Source organism: Oncorhynchus kisutch, linkage group LG18 (assembly GCF_002021735.2).
Source record: "Oncorhynchus kisutch isolate 150728-3 linkage group LG18, Okis_V2, whole genome shotgun sequence".
Lineage (NCBI taxonomy): Eukaryota > Metazoa > Chordata > Actinopteri > Salmoniformes > Salmonidae > Oncorhynchus > Oncorhynchus kisutch.
In genome coordinates, this window is record NC_034191.2 from 55,407,035 (window position 1) to 55,428,286 (window position 21,252).

General features: G+C 40.3%; 1 protein-coding gene across 1 annotated transcript in view; it reads left to right on the forward strand.

The window, feature by feature from the left end:
• Positions 1-21,252, forward strand: part of LOC109909555 (cadherin-12-like) — a 194,997-nt gene that overhangs the window by 154,685 nt on the left and 19,060 nt on the right. Inside the window, exons 7-9 of the mRNA XM_020508572.2 lie at positions 3,050-3,303; positions 11,222-11,358; positions 20,339-20,460. Of these exons, the coding sequence (XP_020364161.1) occupies positions 3,050-3,303; positions 11,222-11,358; positions 20,339-20,460 (513 nt within the window). The remainder of the gene's footprint in view (positions 1-3,049; positions 3,304-11,221; positions 11,359-20,338; positions 20,461-21,252) is intronic.

The following is a 21,252-nucleotide window of genomic DNA, read 5'->3' on the forward strand; positions in this document are numbered from 1 at the left end:
AGCCAGAAATACAGATAAAACATAACGCACTTGACAGTTTACAATATACTGTATGTACTGGTGTTTTTAAAGGGCTATTATAACAAATATTGTCACTTGTATTGTGTTTTGAATTCATAATTTTTTAAATCAGAGACTAACAACATATTTTCAAGTTTTGCTGAAATCTTAACATCTTTACCTAAGAGATTATGACGACAGTGCCTTGATTAATTCAAAATTAACAAAGTCCCTTGGATCATAAATAGTGTTCAATTGAAAAACCTTGGGTTTCCTTCATTCAGTATCACCGCCAGTGCAACGAAGGTGCACATTAACATATCAAAGGGCTAAACCAGCCCGTCTAGAATTTAAAGCATGCTCTGTTGTGATGTTGAAGAGCAGCAACACTGACATGAGAGGAAGTCTGCATGTCTGTCCTCTTTACACATTCCCCTCTGTTGAGAAGGGAGACCATGTGGTTGCGTCTCCAAGGGTACCCTATTCCCTATATCGTGCATTACTTTTGACTAAGACCTGGTTAAAAGTAGTGCTATATATAGGGAAAATAGTGGCATTTGTAATGCAGTCTACCTCTCTCTGTCAGTGAGCATGCAATAACACACATTCCTGTCATAATTAAACACTTCAGGAATGTGGAACGCTGGAAATGTATTTACCCATAAGACACCAGACCATGGACATGGATAAGTGGGGCATGTTCTAGATAGGGAGGTAAGAGCATACTTCTCTCTTTCCTGACAGCAGACCTCCAGTAGGTCCAAAATGACACCTTATTCCCTTCATAGTGCATTCATTTTGAACAGAGCTGGGATTGGGGTGCCATGTGGGACACAGACTTGGAGATGTGATTTGATTACAGCTCAAGCATTGACACATTAGTTAGTTCCTCTCATTACCCCTCTTCACCCCGTTTTGTTCCCTTTTCACAGCTTTTTAGCAGAAGCCATTAGCAGATACATACATCGCCAATCTAATAACATGGCTATCACTGAAGTCAGACACATTAAAAGAGCGATGAAGCTCTTGACATTCTTCCCAACCCTCGCAACCCATGGGTAGTCTATGGGATTTATTTGACATGCAATCATCATAGTGTATGAGTTTGTATATTGTGAACAGGGTGTTCAAAATGGCTGCATTTTCTTACTACCTATAGGGTTGCAAAATTACAGTAACTTTGTACTGGGTTTCTATGAATCCCAGTAGGAAGATTCACAGAATCAGGAGGGAATAAGCATGGATCCAGAATCCTCCAACCAGGATTCCTGGAAAGTCTGGACATTTTGGGAAAGTTACCAGATTTTTGTAACCCTATTTCTGACCATGTATTGCTGAAAACTGTGGCTGGCCGGGAGTGCGTTTTCCAACTCTGACCTCATTCTCATTTTGTCTCTGCTGACATTTTAATCCACTGCTTGGCACCCTATACTGTATGACAGTGTTTACAAGCCAACGTGCTGACCTTGGAAAATAACTTAGCATGGTTTTCCCCACTGGATATGGAGGAGGTGCTTTGTGGTGATGCTTTGTGTGTGTGCACGTGCATGCATTGCGTGTGTGCTTGTTCTTGCCTGTGTGTGTGCCTTTGTAGATGCGTGCACGCACGAGTGGGTACTGCGTGTGTTTGTGGATATTCAGTGTAATATCTCTCCAGGTCTCCAGTGAAAGTATGTCTAAAGAGGTCTGCGCACCTCTCCTCTCAAGCATGGTGGTAGTAGTTTGAAGGTTTGGGGATGCTTTACTGCCTCAGGACTTTACCTTAATAGAATGGACCATGAATTCTGCTCTGTATCAGAGAATTCTACAGGAGAATGTCAGGCCATCCGTCTGTGAGCTGAAGCTGGAGCGCAGTTGTGTCATGTAGCAAGACAATGATCCAAAACACACAATCAAGTCTACATGAAAATGGTTTAAAAGCAACACATTTTAAGATTGGAATGGCCTAGTCAAAGTCCAGACCTACTCCCAATTGATGTGGCAGGACTTCAAACGAGCAGTTCATGCTTGAAAACCTACACATTTCGCTGAGTTAAAGCAGTTCTGCATGTAAGAGCGGGCCAAAATTCCTCCACAGCGATGTGAGACTGATCAACAACTACAGGAAGAATTTGGTTGCAGTCATTGCAGCTAAAAATGGCACAACCAGTTATTGAGTGTAAGGGAGCAATTACTTTTTCAAACAGGGGAATTGGGAGGTGCTTAACTTAAATAAATAAAATAAGTATACTTTTTTGGGAAGGGATTTATAAACTCAGGTTCCCTTGATCAAATATTAGGTTATGGTTGAAGATCTGATAACATCGAGTATCAAAAATATGCAAAAGTAGAGAATCAGAAATGGGGCAAATACTTTTCACTGCACTGTACATGTTAGCATACAAATGCCATCAAGACTATCACCATGTTTTTTCCTCATGTTAAATTCACAACTTTTCCCTCTCGCTTGTGGCCTCTTCAAAAATACATTTTACCTCAGCTTTTACCAGATGTTTTCACTTGTTAACACCATAAGGGGACTTATTTCGTGTGACACAGGACTAGTCGGGTGTGCCTACCATGCTCTGTCTGTCTGAGGTCACACATGAGAGGTCAGTGTGTGTGTACGTATAATATGTATGCGTGTGTGCATGTATGTGTGTATGTGTGCACGTACGTGAGTGGCAGCCAGCCACACATGAGAGGCCAGGAGACAGGCAACCGTGAGGACATGGTTGTCACCACTAGTGGATGTTTACATCGCGGCTGCAGACATGGTGTGGTTACCGATGGTTACGGAGGCAACCCTAAGCTCTAGCTAACTGACCCGGGGCAGAGATGTCAGAGACATTGGAGCGAGAACACTTGAACCTGTAAACTGACATTTGTTGAGAGCTTTTATAGAGCAGTTAATGCTTCTGGACCGTGTAGGTGTATGCAATGCTGGTATTGAGGTTATGGAACACATTGAGTAGGTGTAAACTATATATGCATTATTGCAATTTCACCTTGTTGAAGTCAATACAATCAACACATCTAATCACTGTCTTTGTTTCTATCGGTCTTTCAGCCGCTGGACTACGAAACGAAGAAGGCCTACACCTTCAAGGTAGATGCAGAAAACGCCCACCTGGACCCGCGGTTCCACAGCTTCGGGGCCTTCAAGGACACAGCCACAGTGAAGATTAACGTCCTGGATGTAGATGAGCCTCCAGTGTTCACTAAGCCCTCTTACGAGATGGAGGTATACGAGGACTCACCTGTAGGCGACATCATCGGAGCTGTCACCGGACAGGATCTGGATGCTAGCAACAGCCCTGTCAGGTAAAGTTAAAGGTCCTGAAAACTCATTCTGAAAGTAAGTTCTCTCTCATGACTAACTAACAGGAAGTTTGAAAAGACAGGCTGAGTGAGCGGGGAGATTATATTCATGAGCTCACCTTGACTGATAGCTCTTTGAAACACCTATGTCAAGCAACTTGGATGCTGTGAGCAGTGTTGCAGTAATATCATCTCAATGTATTGATACACAAAGCTACTCAAACAACATTGAAATTATATATTTATATATATATATATATATATATATATATATATATATATATACAGTGGGGCAAAAAAGTAGAACTGGGAGAACTTGCACAATTGGTGGCTGACTAAATACGTTTTTATTCAGCCACCAATTGTGCAAGTTCTCCCACTTAAAAAGATGAGAGAGGCCTGTAATTTTCATCATAGGTACACTTCAACTATGACAGACAAAATGAGGGAGAAAATCCAGAAAATCACATTGTAGGATTTTTAATGTATTTATTTGCAAATTATGGTGGAAAATAAGCCGGAAGTGGAGGTCCTGGGCTGGCGTGGTTAGACGTGGTCTGCGGATGTGAGGTTGGACGTACTGCCAAATTTTCGTAAACTACATTGAGGGTGGTTTATAGTAGAGAATTGAACATTACATTCTCTGTCATTAGCTTTGGTGGACATTCTGGCAGTTAGCACACCAATTGCATGCTCCCTCAAAACTTGAGACAGTGGCCTATTATTGTTCCAGCACAATATGCACCTGTATAATGATCATGCTGCTCAATCAGCTTCTTGATTTGCCACACCTGTCAAGTGAATGGATTATCTTGACAAAGTAGAAGTGCTCACTAACAGGGAAGTGGACAAATTGGTGCACAATCTTTTAGAGATATAAGCTTTTTGTGCATATTGAAAAATGATTGGATCTTTTATTTCAGCTCATGAAACATGGGACCAACACTTTACATGTTGAGTTCATATTGATCAGTATATATACATCTCCCAGAGCAGCAGTGACGGATGTGTTGACTTGACGACTGCGTTAGAGTTTTGAACGACCCTTTCCTCCTTTTCTTCCATGCTGGATGAAGACCTAGCTAGCCCTTAACTAGCTAACACCAGATACAGATGAAACGGGAAAGATAACTATCTTTGCCATAGATGAAAAGGGTAAAGTAGTAAATATATTTGCTGATACCATACAGTCAAATGTTGGCATCGGTAGAGTAGCTATCTAACTATATAAACCACGCCCCTCTGCATACATGCCATATCCAATGTTGGTTAGAAGGCTGTACTTATTTACACTATTGGTGCATTAAAAATTAGCCGTGTCCCCTTAATAATAAATCCAAGTGTTTGACATAGGGAGGGGACCAGTAACTTTATGATCAAACTTTATCAATGTAGAAGCAACAGTTATTTTTCCTACTGGTCAGCTTATTTGAATATGTTTTCCTTCAAATATCATCCACTGTCATGAAAAACATATTTTTGACTCTTCATGACCTTTCTAAATGTTTATTAAGGTTAAGGAAAGATTGCAAATAGTATAGGTCTGGGCTCTTCAAGCCTGTTCCTGGAGAGCTATCCTCCCCATAGGTGTTTACTCCAACCCCAGTAGTAACTAACCTGATTCAGTTTTTACTTTGAAACCACACTCTAAAAAATGATAGGCTTAAACTATTTGGGTTATTTGGTAACCCAGCGCTGTTTACGTAGTGGACTTAACATGTTGGCTTATTCAGACTCCCCGGCCAGTTGGATTGCGTGAATATCCCAACATGTTGGGTTGTTGGGATTACCAAAACATGGGTTAATTTCACCATCAGTTGCATATTTTAAACTCTCATGCTGGGTTGACCTAGCAGATGGGTCTTTTGTTATGTAATCCTTGGGTTGTTTTCAGGAGTTGTGGTTTATTAGGGGTATGGCTTTCACCCATGAGAGTAAATCTAAACTCAGCAAAAAAATAAACATCCGCTCGCTGTCAACTGTGTTTCTTTTCAGCAGACTTAAAAATCAACAAAACTGAGACATAACCTGAACAAGTTCCACAGACATGTGACGAACAGAAATGCAATAATGTGTCCCTGAACAAAGGGGAGGTCAACAAAAAAATAAACTGCAACCCAACTGCATTAAGTACTACAGTTCATCTCCTCCTTACGGACTGCACCAGATTTGCCAGGTCTTGCTGTGAGATGTTACCCCACTCTTCCACCAAGGCACCTGCAAGTACCTGGACATTTCTGGGGGAAATGGCCCTAGCCCTCACCCTCCAATCCAACAGGTCACAGACTTGCTCAATGGGATTGAGATCCCGGCTCTTCACTGGCCATGGCAGAACACTGACATTCCTGTCTTGCATAAAATCACGCACAGAATGAGCAGTATGACTGGTGGCATTGTCATGCTGGAGGGTGATGTCAGGACGAGGCTGCAGGAAGGGTACCACATGAGGGAGGAGGATATATTCCCTGTAACGCACAGCGTTGAGATTGCCTGCAATGACAACATGCTCAGTCCGATGATGCTGTGACACACTGCCCCAGATCATGATGGACCCTCCACCACCAAATCGGTCCCGCTCCAGAGTACAGGCCTTGGTGTAACGTTCATTCTTTTGATGATAAACGCGAATCCGACCATCACCCCTGGTGAGACAAAACCGCAACTTGTCAGTGAAGAGCACTTTTTGCCAGTCCTGTCTGGTCCAGCGACGGTGGGTTTGTGCCCATAGGCGATGTTGTTACCGGTAATGTCTGGTGAGGACCTGCCTTACAACAGGCCTACAAGCCCTCAGTCCAGCCTCTCTCAGCCTATTGTGGACAGTCTGAGCACTGATGGAGGGATTGTGCATTCCTGGTGTAACTCGGACAGTTGTTGCTGCCATCCTGTACCTGTCCCGTAGGTGTGATGTTCGGATGTACTGATCCTGTGCAGGTGTTGATACACGTGGTCTGTCACTGCGAGGACGATGAGATGTCAGTCCTGTCTCCCTGTAGCGCTGTCTTAGGCGTACGGACATTGCAGTTTACTTCCATGGCCACATCTGCAGTCCTCATGTACAATGTGTTGATCAAAGCCTTGAGCAGTGAACCTATATTTGACACAATGCTTCAGTTCCCCATTACTAATAATATGGCATACCACCTTAATTTTTCACAAAAATGGTATTGGCAATGGCTTTTGGGAAGTTATACACTTCTGTAAGCTTCAGTCATACAACAGTAACACATATAAAAACCTTAATCTATAATACGTATACAATACAATAGATGAATAGGAATGACATTTACTCTCATGGATAGCGAAAAATAACTCCCCTACTAAACTACGCCTCCAGTCTTCTGATCTGACCTGCTGGGTCATATCTCAGTAATCCAGCACCCAGCGTCAATAACCCAGCAGAAAACAACCTAAGTAATTGACCAAAAGCCTGCAACCCAGCATTTTTCTGGAATAACTAACCTGATTTAGCTTATCAACCAGCTAATTATTAAAATCAAGTGCGCTAGATTAGGGTTGGAGTGAAAACCTACAGGACGGTAGTCCTGTTATACCAGGAGAGTCCTGGTATAGGACACTTGGTGGCACTGTAAAATCTTTGTTCCAAGCCTACACTGAACTGATTCAACAACAATAAAGCCCAACCATCTCTACCTTTTTTGCTGTGTTACCCAGTCCTGTCAAGTAAGGTTACACGTTTAATGGTTATGGTTGAAAAAATAGGATGAGTAACTTTAGGACCTTGGGTAGTGCTGTACTACTATGATCTTAACTCCTGGACTCCTGGGCTTTTGTTACAGCTGAACAATACTAATTCGATTAAACTACTCAACAAAAATAAAACCCCAAACTCTCTATCGGTCTCGTTGCAAAGCGCATTTAAAATAATACTCGGTGCATAGTATTGGCAATTGAGTGTTCCGGCACAGATGGAAACAGTGTGCATTGTTTTAAAAACTATGAGGGGTGATTTGTCTCGGAGTCTATTAGTTATTTTTGTTTAGACAGATTGCTTTTTAGTTCTACAATGATGATTTCACAATATGTACTACTCAAGGGTTGAACAATACACAGATGGAAAAGATAGCCTGTTGCTTCCAAGAAAGTATTTGTTTTAATATGAATATTTAATCTTGTAAAAGACAATAGAATGGATGAGGCAGAGATTTGTAGAACAAAAAGCCTTTGCTCTCTGTTGTTTAGATTTTTCACTTTGACTTGAGTGTGTTTAATTATTCAGCAACTCCACAGTTGACATTGCTCATTTTCATGCCATCAGAGAAGAGACTTTGCTTTCTCGCCTCCAAAACAATAGTACCAATGACCTTCCATGCATAGCGAATCACGCTTTTAGAGTTTTGCCTCTCTAGCTGAGGGAAGAACATGCATGAATACCGCATTTTACAGTTACTCCAAACATAAACTTAAAGGTCAGATGACTTTGAGGGATTGCATTTGTGCAACCTTTTCTGACATGACGAGGTCACAAATATCTTTTATTTGATTTATTTAGACTTTTTTTTATATTCTGAAAGGAAGAGGTGCAGCATCCAGTGCCCTCGCCTTGGCTGTAAACTTTCAGGCTTCTCCATCATACTCTGTCCATAAAAGGCCTTTATGGCCTTCTAATATTGACTCGATGGAGGCGAACGTTAGTTTGTGCTGTGGAGGAGAACGTAAGTTTGTGCCGTTTTCAACACAAATACTTGACTGCACACTTCACATTATTTCAGAATGTTATGTTCAGTTTATGTGCAAGCTTCTTCTGCACAGCCAATATTTCTGAGAAATATCGAAAGGAAATATGTTCCAATGTCATGATTGGCGAATTTGAATTCTCTTTTGAGTTCTCTTTGTGACAGACTACACATTATATGTGAAAGAGTAGAAGAGTAGGTGTGGTGAGGAGTTGTCTTTCCAACTACTCTAGTTTGAGGCTCAGGCCACACTTCAATGCCAATGGGTTGAACAGAGAAAGTTAAGCAGATGTGAACACTGCATAGATATGTGAAATTCAGTGGTATGTCACTGTCCATCGCCAGTGTGGTGTCAAAGGGGCTGGAAATTAGTGGAGTTGCGCATGACACTGAACAGGATAGAGCTGTCCATGGTTCTGAAAAGTATGCAGTGCTGTCCATAGCCCTGGAAAGGGACTAGATAAGCCCATGGTGCAAAACTATGAGTTGAGCTGTCCATGGTGCTAGAAATGGACTGAAGCACTGTATTCTACTCCATCTGTTCATGGCAGTGGAATTCAGTTTTGTTTTGCTTCTCTTGTTCACTCAGTTATTCCAGTGACTGACTACAAACGTACAGTATGTTAGGTATTCACAATGAAGTATATTGATGTTACACAGCTGTTGATGTGTTTTTTATTGACTAATATTTGCATATGTGTTTTAAAATGAGACAAGTGTGTCGTGCATCTACTATGGTTAAATGAGATGTCATGCTATTTTCAAGTTGATTAGCTAACATTTGATAGATTACATGATTGAATTAAACCATGCTACAAATAAACCATTAATAACCTGGGGCACCATGGAAGTATTCGTTTATATAGAGCAGTTATCTCCCGAAACCACTATTAAAGATCTGAAGATCTTTTATATCAGTCGCAGTCAATCATTACGCATGGTAAACACCCAGAAAGGGCCACGTCATGACAAGGGCATGATGATATTTTTTTGTGTAAACTTAAATATTAAAATAAAATACAAGACTGGTGATTTGACTTGTTGGTACATGAAATAGAAAGCTAAAGTGATGAGACAGGTTGAGATTCAACCATAAAAATATGGGTAATGCCCAAAGGATGGATTTATAAGCATTCACACATTTGAACCTGTAATCAGAGTTGTAGTATAATATTCATCAAAGAAAGTAACACTGAGTGGTCCTTACTAAATCAGGTCTACTTCAAGGCCTTCAACTAAACAGGGTTAAAGAGAGCACTAAGGTAACTGGGAATTTGAATAGAAAACCCCAAGAATATGGTTAGAACTTTACACTGTCTCTTTAATGGTTGACTCTAAAACATGTTCTTGTGTCTCGCTCATAAATATGAGAGACAGGGCTTTAGCCATTGACCTGTTCCTCAGCAAACAGAATATCAGGGTCTACACACCAGATATCATGAATATTCAGGCAGAAATGCCTTATTATAAGTTGTTGCAGAGCTGTGCTCCCAGCATAGGAAAAGTAAAATATAGGACCAACATTTAATGAACATGCAGCTTGCATCCGTCTTATAATGTTGTGTGTCTTAACGATATCACTGCTTTCAGTTGCACTTATAAACCTAATTAAAGAACGTTTCTAGAGCAATGTTTCTTTTCAAGGCTGCTTGTCTTGAGTCCATTTGTGTTACTTTAGAAAATCATTTTGTTAGCATAAACCAATATACCTGTGCCCCTATTACTCAATTGAGATGTATGCTGCTTACCACAGCCCATTTTGTAGAAATGCACTTCGTGTATGAGTAATAAATAATTATTAACTGCATCCCAAATGGCACACTAGTACTTAAAAAGTGCAATACTTTTGACCAGGGCCCATATGGCTCTGGTCAAAAGTAGTGCATTGCATAGGGAATAGGCTACCATTTGGGATGCAAACCTGGGTCACTATACAGTGCCTTGCAAAAGTATTCACCCCCTTGGCGTTTTCCCTATTTTGTTGCATCACAACCTGTCATTTAAATGGATTTTTATTCCAAATTGGTGAAGTAAAATTTAAAAATGACTTGTTTATAAAAATTCAAAAAAATAAAAACAGAAAAGTGGTGCGTGCATATGTATTCACACCATTGCTATGAAGCCTCCTTAATAAGATCTGGTGCAACCAATTATCTTCAGAAGTCAAATAATTGGTTAAATAAAGTCCACCTGTGTGTAATCTAAGTGTCATGATCTGTCACATGATCTCAGAATATATATACCATTTCTGAAAGGCCCCAGAGTCTGCAATACCACTAAGCAAGGCGCACCACCAAGCAAGCGGCACCATGAAGACCGAGGACCTCTCCAAACAGGTCAGAGACAAAGTTGTGGAGAAGTACAGATCAGGGTTAGGTTATATAAAAATAGGTTTGGGTTATAAAAAAAATATCATACATTTTGAACATCCCACAACGCACCATTAAATCCATTGTTTAAAAATAGAAAGAATATAGCACCACAATAAACCTGCCAAGAGAAGGCCGCCCAGCAAAACTCACGGACGCGGCAAGGAGGGCATTAATCAGAGAGGCAACAAAGAGACCAAAGATAACCCCAAAGGAGCTGCAAAGCTTTGGCGATTGGAATATCTGTTCATAGGACCACTTTAAGCCGTACACTCCACAGAGCTGGGCTTTACGAAAGAGTGGCCAGAAAATAAGCAAACATGTTTGGTGGCATGTGGGAGACTCCCCGAACATATGGAAGAAGGTACTCAGGTCAGATGAGACTAAAATTGAGCCTTTTGGCCATCAAGGAACATGCTATGTTTGGCGTAAACACCTCTCATCACCCCGAGAACACCATCCCCACAGTGAAGCATGGTGGTAGCAGCATCATGCTGTGGGGATGTTTTTCATTGGCAGGGACTGGGAAACGGGTCAGTATTGAAGGAATGATGGACGGCACTAAATACAGAGACATTTTTTGAGGGAAGGTTATGCATGCTCAAGTTCTCTGTTTTTTTTGTCTTATTTCTCATTCGTTTCACAAAAGAAATGTGCATCTTCAAAGTGGTAGGCATGTTGTGTAAATGAAATGATACAAACCCCCCCAAAAAACATTTTAATTCCAGGTTATAATGCAACAAAATAGAAAAATGCCAAGGGGGTGAATACTTTTGCAAGCCAATGTTTTACAACAAATTCTATATATACCCTCTTGTACATGTGGGAAATTATCTATTTTACCAAACTTTTTATTAGGTATTCCATTGACTGGAAAAGTGACCTGGACAGCTACTTTGACATTGATCCAGTGGAGGGAACGATTTCCACTAACGAACTCCTGGACAGAGAGAGTATCGCCCAGCACAATATCACCATTGTGGCCACCAAACTTAGTAAGTATGATCGTGATTCATGTAGGTATCACTGTTGCCTTTCTCTATTGTTATCTATGTGACGAATTTAAGGTGGATTTAATCAAGTCAATCCCATTTTTTGTGAGTCGTTTATGGGCGACCGTAAAGCATGATAGCTCCTCTGGAGCGAGGTTGATCAGGACATTGTCTCCTCTGGCGTGCCCATCTTAACTGTCTCTTAAACTCTCGCTGTCTGACTCTTCATTCGTTACCCTCTATACATTTTCACTGCCTTCAATTAATGGTGTTCCTTTCATGACTAAAGCATTTTAGGATCTGAATTTTCTTGTTTGAATTATCTTATACTGACGATGATGAAGAAATTGTCTGTTTTCAGTCACGTCACAAAAAAAGAGGTTCTGTAAAGTCAAATAAATGCATGATGGAGAGCCCTGCCGTGTTGAATTAAGAGTTCATTTACATCACTGTTATTTTAAGACATTCTATCAGACTAAATTGTTTTTTATGAAGGAAAGTGAAGCAAATATCCATAGAAATAAGCAAATCCATCGTCATCAAGTCATCAAATCTGCTAAGAGCCATCAAAGTCATTATCTGGGAGGCAGGCTGGTGCTCAATCTAAATTACCCACGCTGTATTCTCATTAGGACGGACTGTGAAATAAGGGCCATTAAAAGTTGAGCTGCTTTTATCGCCTTGGAAACTAGAATTATTCACTTCCCCTCAAGGTCGTGTTGGGTGGTGGTGAAATGCTAATTCCTGTTTCTGGAGTGAGTGGAGGAATGGAAGGGGAGGGATAGAGAGCTGGAGGGTTGGTTGGATAAGGGGCTCAGGCCGTCATACTCATCATGTGAATCAGTGATTGTAATGTTTTTTAGATGTTGTCTCTTTTGTTATATTCACACATTGTGGATTATAATTCTGTTGGGGGGCCAACCATGCAAATAGTCGTAACATATTATTACACTACCCTATGTATTTATTTGAACAGTGAAGCTAAAACTTTTAATTTGGCTCAACACAATAAAGGTGCAAGTTGTAACCAAATATGGTTCTTGAGATCGACGCCATAGGGGAACCATTTTAGGATTTCTGAAGAAGCATATAAAAATCCAAAAGCAGATTTTTTTTGGCCCTCCAGGACCGGAATTGAATAGCCCTGTGTTGGGTTTTAAGCCTTATTTATATTTTTCCCAGGGTGCCTTTCAAGTATATTTTTGAGTTACCTGTACCACCCATGACTGGGTGTGATAGTGACAAAGATATGGTTGGAGCAACCATTTCAGTAATGGGTGCAAAAAGTCCAAAGTAAGTGAGATGCACAAAGATAATGCCCCCAAAACATGCTAACCTCTCACCATTACCAATAGCAGGGGAGGTTAGCATAAAGATATCTATGACAATCTAACTTTCTCACTCATCATTATTCATGATTCGTTCATGATTATCTGTAATCATGGTAGCTTCCACATTCATGTAGAACTGTTCAGAAACATACAGTGGCTTCCGTAAGTATTCACCCCCGTGGTATTTTTCCTATTTTGTTGCCTTACAACCTGGAATTTCTGGGGGTTTGTATCATTTGATTTACACAACATGCCTACCACTTTGAAGATGCTAAATATTTTTTATTGTGAAACAAAAAATAAATAAGACAAAAACAGAACTTGAGCATGCATAACTATTCACCCCCCAAAGCCACCTTTTGCAGCAATTACAGCTGCAAGTCTCTTGGGGTATGTCTCTATAAGCTTGGCACATCTAACCACTGGGGTTTTTGAACATTCTTCAAGGCAAAACTGCTCCAGCTCCTTCAAGTTGGATGGGTTCCACTGGCGTAGAGCAATCTTTAAGTCATACCACAGATTCTCAATTGGATTGAGGTCTGAGCTTTGACTAGGCCATTCCAAGACACTTAAATGTTTCACCTTAAACCAATCGAGTGTTGCTTTAGCAGTATGCTTAGGGTCATTGTCCTGCTGGAAGGTGAACCTCCGTCCCAGTCCCAAATATCTGGAAGACTGAAACAGGTTTCCCTCAAGAATTTCCCTGTATTTAGCGCCATCCATCATTCCTTCAATTCTGACCAGTTTTCCAGTCCTTCCCATTGAAAAACATCCCCACGGCATGATGCTGCCACCACCATGCTTCACTGTGGGGATGATTATCTCAGGGTGATGAAAGGTGTTGGATTTGCACCAGACATAGCATTTTCCTTGATGGCTAAAAAGCTACATTTTAATCTCATCTGACCAGAGTACCTTCTTCCACATATTTTAGGAGTCTCCCACATTGCCTTTTGGCGAACACCAAACGTGTTTGCTTATATTTTTCTTTAAGCAATGGCTTTTTTCTGGCCACTCTTCCGTAAAGCCCTGCTCCGTGGAGTGTACGGCTTAAAGTGGACAAATACACCAATCTCCACTGTTGAGCTTTGCAGCTCCTTCAGGGTTATCTCTGGTCTCTTTGTTGCCTCTCTGTTTAATGCCCTCCTTGCCTGGTCCGTGAGTTTTGGTGGGCAGCCCTGTCTTGGCAGGTTTGTTGTGGTGCCATATTTTTCAATTTTTTTATAACGGATTTATTGGTGCTCCGTGGGATGTTCAAAGTTTCTGATATTTTTTTTATAACCCAGACCTGATCTGTACTTCTCCACCACTTTGTCCCCGACCTGTTTTGAGAGCTCATTGGTCTTCATAGTGCCTCTTGCTTGGTGGTGTGCCTTGCTAAGTGGTGTTGCAGACTCTGGGGCCTTTCAGAACAGGTGTGTATATATACTGAGATCATGTGACAGATCATGTGACACTTATATTGCACACAGGTGGAATTTATTTAACTAATTATGTGACTTCTGACGGTAATTGGTTGCACCAGATCTTATTTAGGGGCTTGATAGCAAAGGGGTGAATACATATGCACCAATTTCACAAATTTAGACTATTTTGTGTATGTCAATTACATGAAATCAATTTAAATTACAGGTTGTAATGCAGCAAAATAAGAAAAATGCCAAGGAGGATGAATACTTTTGCAAGGAACTGTAATATATTTCGTGATTTGATACCATTGCTCATAGGCGTGTGTTGAAATTGCTAAGCTGATTATTTCAAAGCAGTGTGCTGATGCTTGTTTCACTTTATCAGAAGCACTTGAACACTGACGTCTGAAGCTTAATTTCGACTAATAACCACGTGATTGGTTTGGTATTGGTTTCCGTAGAAGACAAAAAGGCTACACTATGGCATGTGCGATGTCATCTATAATAATTTGTCTGTTCTACATTTTTGGGACCAGCAGGTGCCACTAGTGTACACTGTGTTGATCAAATCCTAGAGTAATTCAATTTTTTTCGACACAATTGGCTGGAAATGCTCAATGCTTCAGGAAGCTTAATTTCCCCATCACTAATTCTATTCTAATTTACAATAAAAGTGACTCCAAAATGGAACAATATATTATTTCCTGTTAATTTCTATTGTGCCCAACAATCAGAAAAATAACATAATATTTAAAAATCAGAACACATATCCTGGGTCGATATTCACTCTCACGCTGAGTGGCGATTTTTGTGCAAATCTTGGTGGGGCAAAAACAATTATATGTGGGATGCATGCCAGAAAAGCCACTAGACAACAAAACACTAAACAATACATTAATCTCTAATGGATCAGTGAACGGGACGGGTGAACGGAACGGTTGAGCGGAACGCATGTTCTTTTCTTCGTATTATCTTTTACCAGATCTCATGTGCTATATTATCCTACATTAATTTCACATTTCATCAAACTTCAAAGTGTTTCTTTCAAATGGTATCAAGAAAATGCATATCCTTGCTTCAGGTCCTGAGCTACAGGCAGTTAGATTTGGGTATGTCATGTTTGGTGGAAATTTAAGAGGATTTAATTGCACTTTAATGGTGACAAACCGTGCCCACAAACTGTTAGGGCCTACATAAAGCTGTCACAACAGCAGAGTCCCAACAGCAATCCCAACACCTTACCAATGCTACACATGGCTATCAGCGGAGCCTTGTATGGCAGCAAAAACAGTTAATTCAGCTTTTTTTTACATAGCTGATATTGCTGACATTGAGATGTACAAACTATGGCATAATGGGACAACAAGCGAATAAGAGGCAATCCGTAATTTCAATTAAGACATTAATGAGAGAGCTAGAATGGACGTAGTCAAAATAACTATTTGTTCAGCACTTTTGAAATGTACAGCGACAGAATTCAGAACATGGGCCGTTCTTAGATTGTTCTCCTTGTACAGCAAGTCAGAACCGTTGGATAAATAAAGGGGGTATATAAGCAGACAATGAAAGCTCTTACAATATTTGATGATTACATTTCCCGAAAACAGGTTATAGGCTACATGTGCACCACCAAGTCAGAACAGTAGGCGAAATTAAGAGGTGAAAATATCCCAAATTATTAGGGTGAGGCACATGGGCTACTAACAGCTTACTACACAACATACACATAGTATTACTTTCTTAGCTACAGTACACATATCTCCCTGGCATATTGCATAATTTATGCAGCAGCATACAAGTCATTTTTGGACTCACCTTGTTGTGCAAATTTTGTCATTAAACTTTGTCATCAAAGTCTGGAATTCTCTAGATTTATGGTGCTTTCAAGACAACTGGGAACTCGAGAAAGAAAAGTTGAATCATGTCAGTGATATTATACAATAGGGAATGGTAGATAATTGTACTATCTAGAGATCAAAGGATAAAATCCTGATGTTATACAGGCTTTTATTTCCTCACGCCTAGATTTCTGTAACTCTTTGTATACATGTCTCAGTCAGAAATGTCTCAATCGTCTACAGTTAGTTCAAAATGCTAAAGCTTATAACAGGCACCAGAAAATGTAACCATATCACACCTATTTTTGCTTATCTACACCTACTACCAGTCCCCTTTTAGAATAGATTTTACATTTGATTAATATTTAAGGCTTGGCTTGGTTTAGCCCCATCCTATATCTCAGATCTTGTGGGGGCTCGTGGGGACACCTATTTTTGCTTATCTACACCTACTACCAGTCCCCTTTTAGAATAGATTTTACATTTGATTAATATTTAAGGCTTGGCTTGGTTTAGCCCCATCCTATATCTGAGATATAGGATGGGGCTAAACCAAGCCAAGCCTTAAATATTAATCAAATGTAAAAAATAGGTGTCCCCACGAGCCAGGACACAGGGCACTGTTGACTATTCCAAAGTCTAGGTTGAAATGAAAGGGGACTAGGCATTTGCCATTAAGGCCCCAGACTTTGGATGGTCTGTCAGAGGAGATCAGGCTTGCAGATTTAGTGCCTCTTTTTAAATCCCTACTGAAGACACACTTTTGAAGATGCTTTAATGTGTGATTGCAATGTATGATTTTAATTAGCTATCTTTTTTAAAATTCTCTTTCCTTCTGTCTGTTTCTTTGTTAGTACTTTTTATTTGATTATTTTATGATGTGAAGCACTTTGTATTGACAAGCACATTTCAAATAAAGTTATTATTATTACTACATTGATTTTAACAACTAAACTATTGCACCATCTAGTGGGGAAACCATTGTGTCACGTGCTAAAATGAAAGAACCATTCAGCAAATTGTATAGGATGAGGTTTCCCTTGCAGTTCCATGAATGATATAAATACCATTTATTTATATTATTTAGCGACCTTTATTTGATTGTAAATATAGTTTACGATACAAAAGGCCTACACCTCTTGCTTCCTGATAGGATACAATTCACCTCTCATAGAAATAGTCATTAATAGACATAATTCTCAAAATATGTTTTGTTCATTCTATTTTGATGGTTCCATTGCTCAATGTTCTGGGTCAAAGAGGGCCAAGAGAAAACCCTTGACAGATAAAAAGATCACAGGGACGGAGAGATGAAATGTCCACAATTTCTGCCAGCGGAGTAGGAGTGTTAGTGGTAGCGGTCGGTGCGATCAGAGAGAGAGAAGCAAATCCCGTACTCAGTGTCATTTTTCCTTCAGTGAAGAAGATTGCTTTTTCCATCAAGGTCACACACAGGTCTCTAGCTGAGCCTTAGCTGTATCTCTGATTCCCCTGTGGAGGGAGGAAGGCCATCCACCATTCAACGCACCCATCCCTATAAGCCTCCACTGCAAAGCTTAACCTATCCCCCCACTTCATAACCATCAAGTTTACCTTCACTTCTGCCTCGCACTACAAAAAATTAATTTCCTCCAGTGCCCCAGCTGTATAGAAATGTTGTATAAAAAGCACATATTCTGGTAAAAGAGGTTTAAACTGGCATAAGAGAATGGTTTGAACAATCTTTACGCAAATAATGGGTTCAAGTATAGCTATCAACTTTCAGTCATGCTGTGTTTATTGTTCATGGAATATATTCTTCTGTTTTTAGATTCCCTGAAGGAACAGATTTATGTAAAGAGGCAATCAGCAGTAGAAACAATAACAAAGCATTATTCCCCTCCCTTGTTCAGTAAAAAGCTGAGGGATGGTCCTGGAGAAATGTAACCACTCTCAAATTCATAGACAGTGATATGGATGAAAGGACTGACCTTCCATGATATCGAAATAATAGTTTTAACCATGTTTCGAGGCTATATGGTGTTTGTTTACATTGGAGTAAAACAAGCTTATATTAGTGGTTCTGATGGGGTATGGCAGTTGAACTAAGCTCACGAGGCACTTATAAGCTATATTCTTCAACAATCAATAGGTACATGTAATTCATTTATAAGTCCAAAAATTGATTTAGAAACTGCTGATTGCCCCTTTAAAGGTACTGTCTTCATATATTATTTTCCAATACATTGACACTTTTAAGGAATCCATCAGGCATCTGAGAACTTACACGCAAACCACAATGATCACGTTGTGCCTGCCAGCGCTGCACATTCAATTTACACATACATGCTGCTAGAACTGCCCCGGTAAACTGTAAGTGCTTTTATTGTGAAGTGGAAACTTTTAGGAGCAACAATGGCTTCACTGCGAAGTGGGTCGGCCTCAAAAGCTCACAGAACGGAACCGCCGAGCACTGAAGTGCACAGTGTTCCAAACTGCTACTAGAAGCAACGTCAGCACAATAACGGTTTTGTCGGGAGATTCATGAAATGAGTTTCTGTGGCTGAGCAGTCGCACACAAGCCTAAGATCACCATGAGCAATGCCAAGCACCGGCTTGAGTGGTGTAAAGCTCACTGCCGTTGGACTCTGGAACAGTGAAACGTAATGCCTGGAGAGATGAATGACGCTTCACCATCTGGCAGTCTGACGGACAAATCTGGATTTGGCGGATGGCAGGGGCACGCTACCTGCCCCAATGCATAGTGTCAACTGTAAAGTTTGGTGGAGGAGGAATAATGTTCTGGGGCTGTTTTTCATGGTTTGGGCTAGGCCCCTTAGTTACAGTGAAGGGAAATCTTAATGCTGCAGCATACAATGACATTCTAAATGATTCTGTGCTTCCAACTTTGCGACAACTGTTTGGGGAAGGCCCCCTCCTGTTTCAGCATGACAATGCCCCAATGCACAAAGTGAGGTCCATACCAAAATGGTTTGTCGAGATCGGTGGGGAAGAACTTGACTGGCATGCACAGAGCCCTGACCTCAACTCCATCAAACACATTTGGGATGAATTGGAACGTCGACCACGAGTCAGGCCTAATCGCCAAACATCAGTGCCCGACCTCACTAACGCTCTTGTGTCTGAATGATGCATGTACCCGCAGCAATGTTCCAACATCTATTGGAAAGCCTTCCCAGAAGAGTGGGAAGGCTGTTATAGCAGCAAAGGGGGACCAACTCGATATTAATGCCCATGATTTTGGAATGAGATGTTCGACGAGCAGCTGACCAAATACGTTTGGTCATGTAGACATGCCCCCAATAGAACATACACATACAAAAGACAACATACAGATATATACAAACACCTGCTCAGATATACCTGTTCTCACCCCTATATCCAGTGCCTGCACTATTCTTGTCCTCAAATTGCACCATTTTGTTCCTCTCCGTCGCCCAATATTTAGATAATGAAGTATATTATTTTTCCATTGCCTTAATGATGGAGGATTGATTGATTTGAAGTTTAAGTATACATTTTTTCAAGATAATTAAAGAGAAGCGTATCGTCCAACCCATCGGTTATATGGGCAGCAGGTAGCCTATTAGCTAGTAACCGAAAGGTTGCAAGATCAAATCCCCGAGCTGACAAGGTAAAAATCTGTCGTTCTGCCCCTGAACAAGGCAGTTAACCCACTGTTCCTAGGCTGCCATTGAAAATAAGAATTTGTTCTGAACTGATTTTCATAGTTAAATAAATAAAAAGTATCACTGCACCCTCATATGACATGTTGTGAAATATGCAGACAGATGGTTAAAAGTTAATTTACATTGTAATACTTCTGACACCCAATTTTCTAACTCCTCCCATAATTTATGGGCTTCATAATATTCCCAGAATGCATGGTTTATTGAGTCATTCTTAGTTGTACACTTAAGACATGACTCTGTTATTATGCTGTAACATTTGTGAATTGTTTAATAAATTAAATATAACCTGTATAACACATTCTATACATTAGATTATACTGGATTAAGCGTACATTTTTGTTAACTGTAAAGTTGTTTGTTTTGTTCCAACATTCCCTCCTTCTTGTTCCAAATATCAGTTATTTTTAAGACTTGGGGTTTTGATATTTTAACCTGCATGTCATTATCGGGTCTGGTGTGGATGGACAGAATCAACATGCGGGCAGATGCACCCGTGTAGCCGGGTGTAGTCATCATTTTACCATTTGCCAATTCTAAGACTGCAGTGCATATTACAACCACATGATGTCAGGGTTGTAAAATCAATGGGGAATTGTCTCTTGCACAGTTTTGTCTCTTCATTAATGTACTAACCCACAGGCAAGCACAATGAAACTCATTAGAAACATTTATAACTGTTCATTGTTGTTTATTGTATGATTTTGACTCTTCAGATAGCCCAGTGCTGACCAGTAGAGTGGCTGTCACCGTTCATGTACTGGATGTCAATGAGTTTCCCCCTGAACTAGCCATCCCTTATGAGAGCTTTGTGTGTGAAAATACCAAAGTAGGCCAGGTAAGTGAACATGTGTCTGAGCGTGTGGGTGAGCGTGTCTGCGTGTGTCATGTTGATGTATGCTCAGAGGCACTGTCTCATTAAAGGTGCCATATTGATTAAAAGGTCAGTAGGGAATTTTGAAAATAACAACCATGAATAAAATGCTAATAGTGAAGGGAAGGATGACTGATTCACAGTAATAGTATGAGCGCCCACACAGAGAGGCTACGTACCAAATGCACTACTTTTGACCAAGGCCCATAGGGATATGAACCAGTAAAAATAGAACCATTAAAATATAATTTTCAGCTGTGTATAATATGATTATGATTTAAAACCACATAAATCATATAAAACAAAGGTATATTACCATGCATAGCACAGGTATCATTGTATCAAAGTTTTGCATATTGCTAAAACCTTTTGCTTTATTTTAGCTAATGGAGGGGGCATGGTGTGCTTTCCACATCAGCAACCAAGTGTACATTCCAGATTCAATATTTGGATGCAGCGGAGTCTCTGCCTGTATGCATTATAAACCACTTGTGACTACAAATTAGCCTATTAGCAAACATCTCCATGCACGTGCCGACAGAGCTCCTTTGGCGGTTTAACAAATAGCTAGAAAGACTATCCCATCACACACTGAAGAAGCGTTGCTTACCCATGCCTTGATCGATGAACCGTTATTTTTAAAAGTCCTTAACAATCATGCAAAATAGCCTTTTGAGTGATTAGAACATTACACAATATTTCTTTACTTTTTACTCTCATGTCAAACTACCAGGAAGTCTGAAAAGACAGATTGAA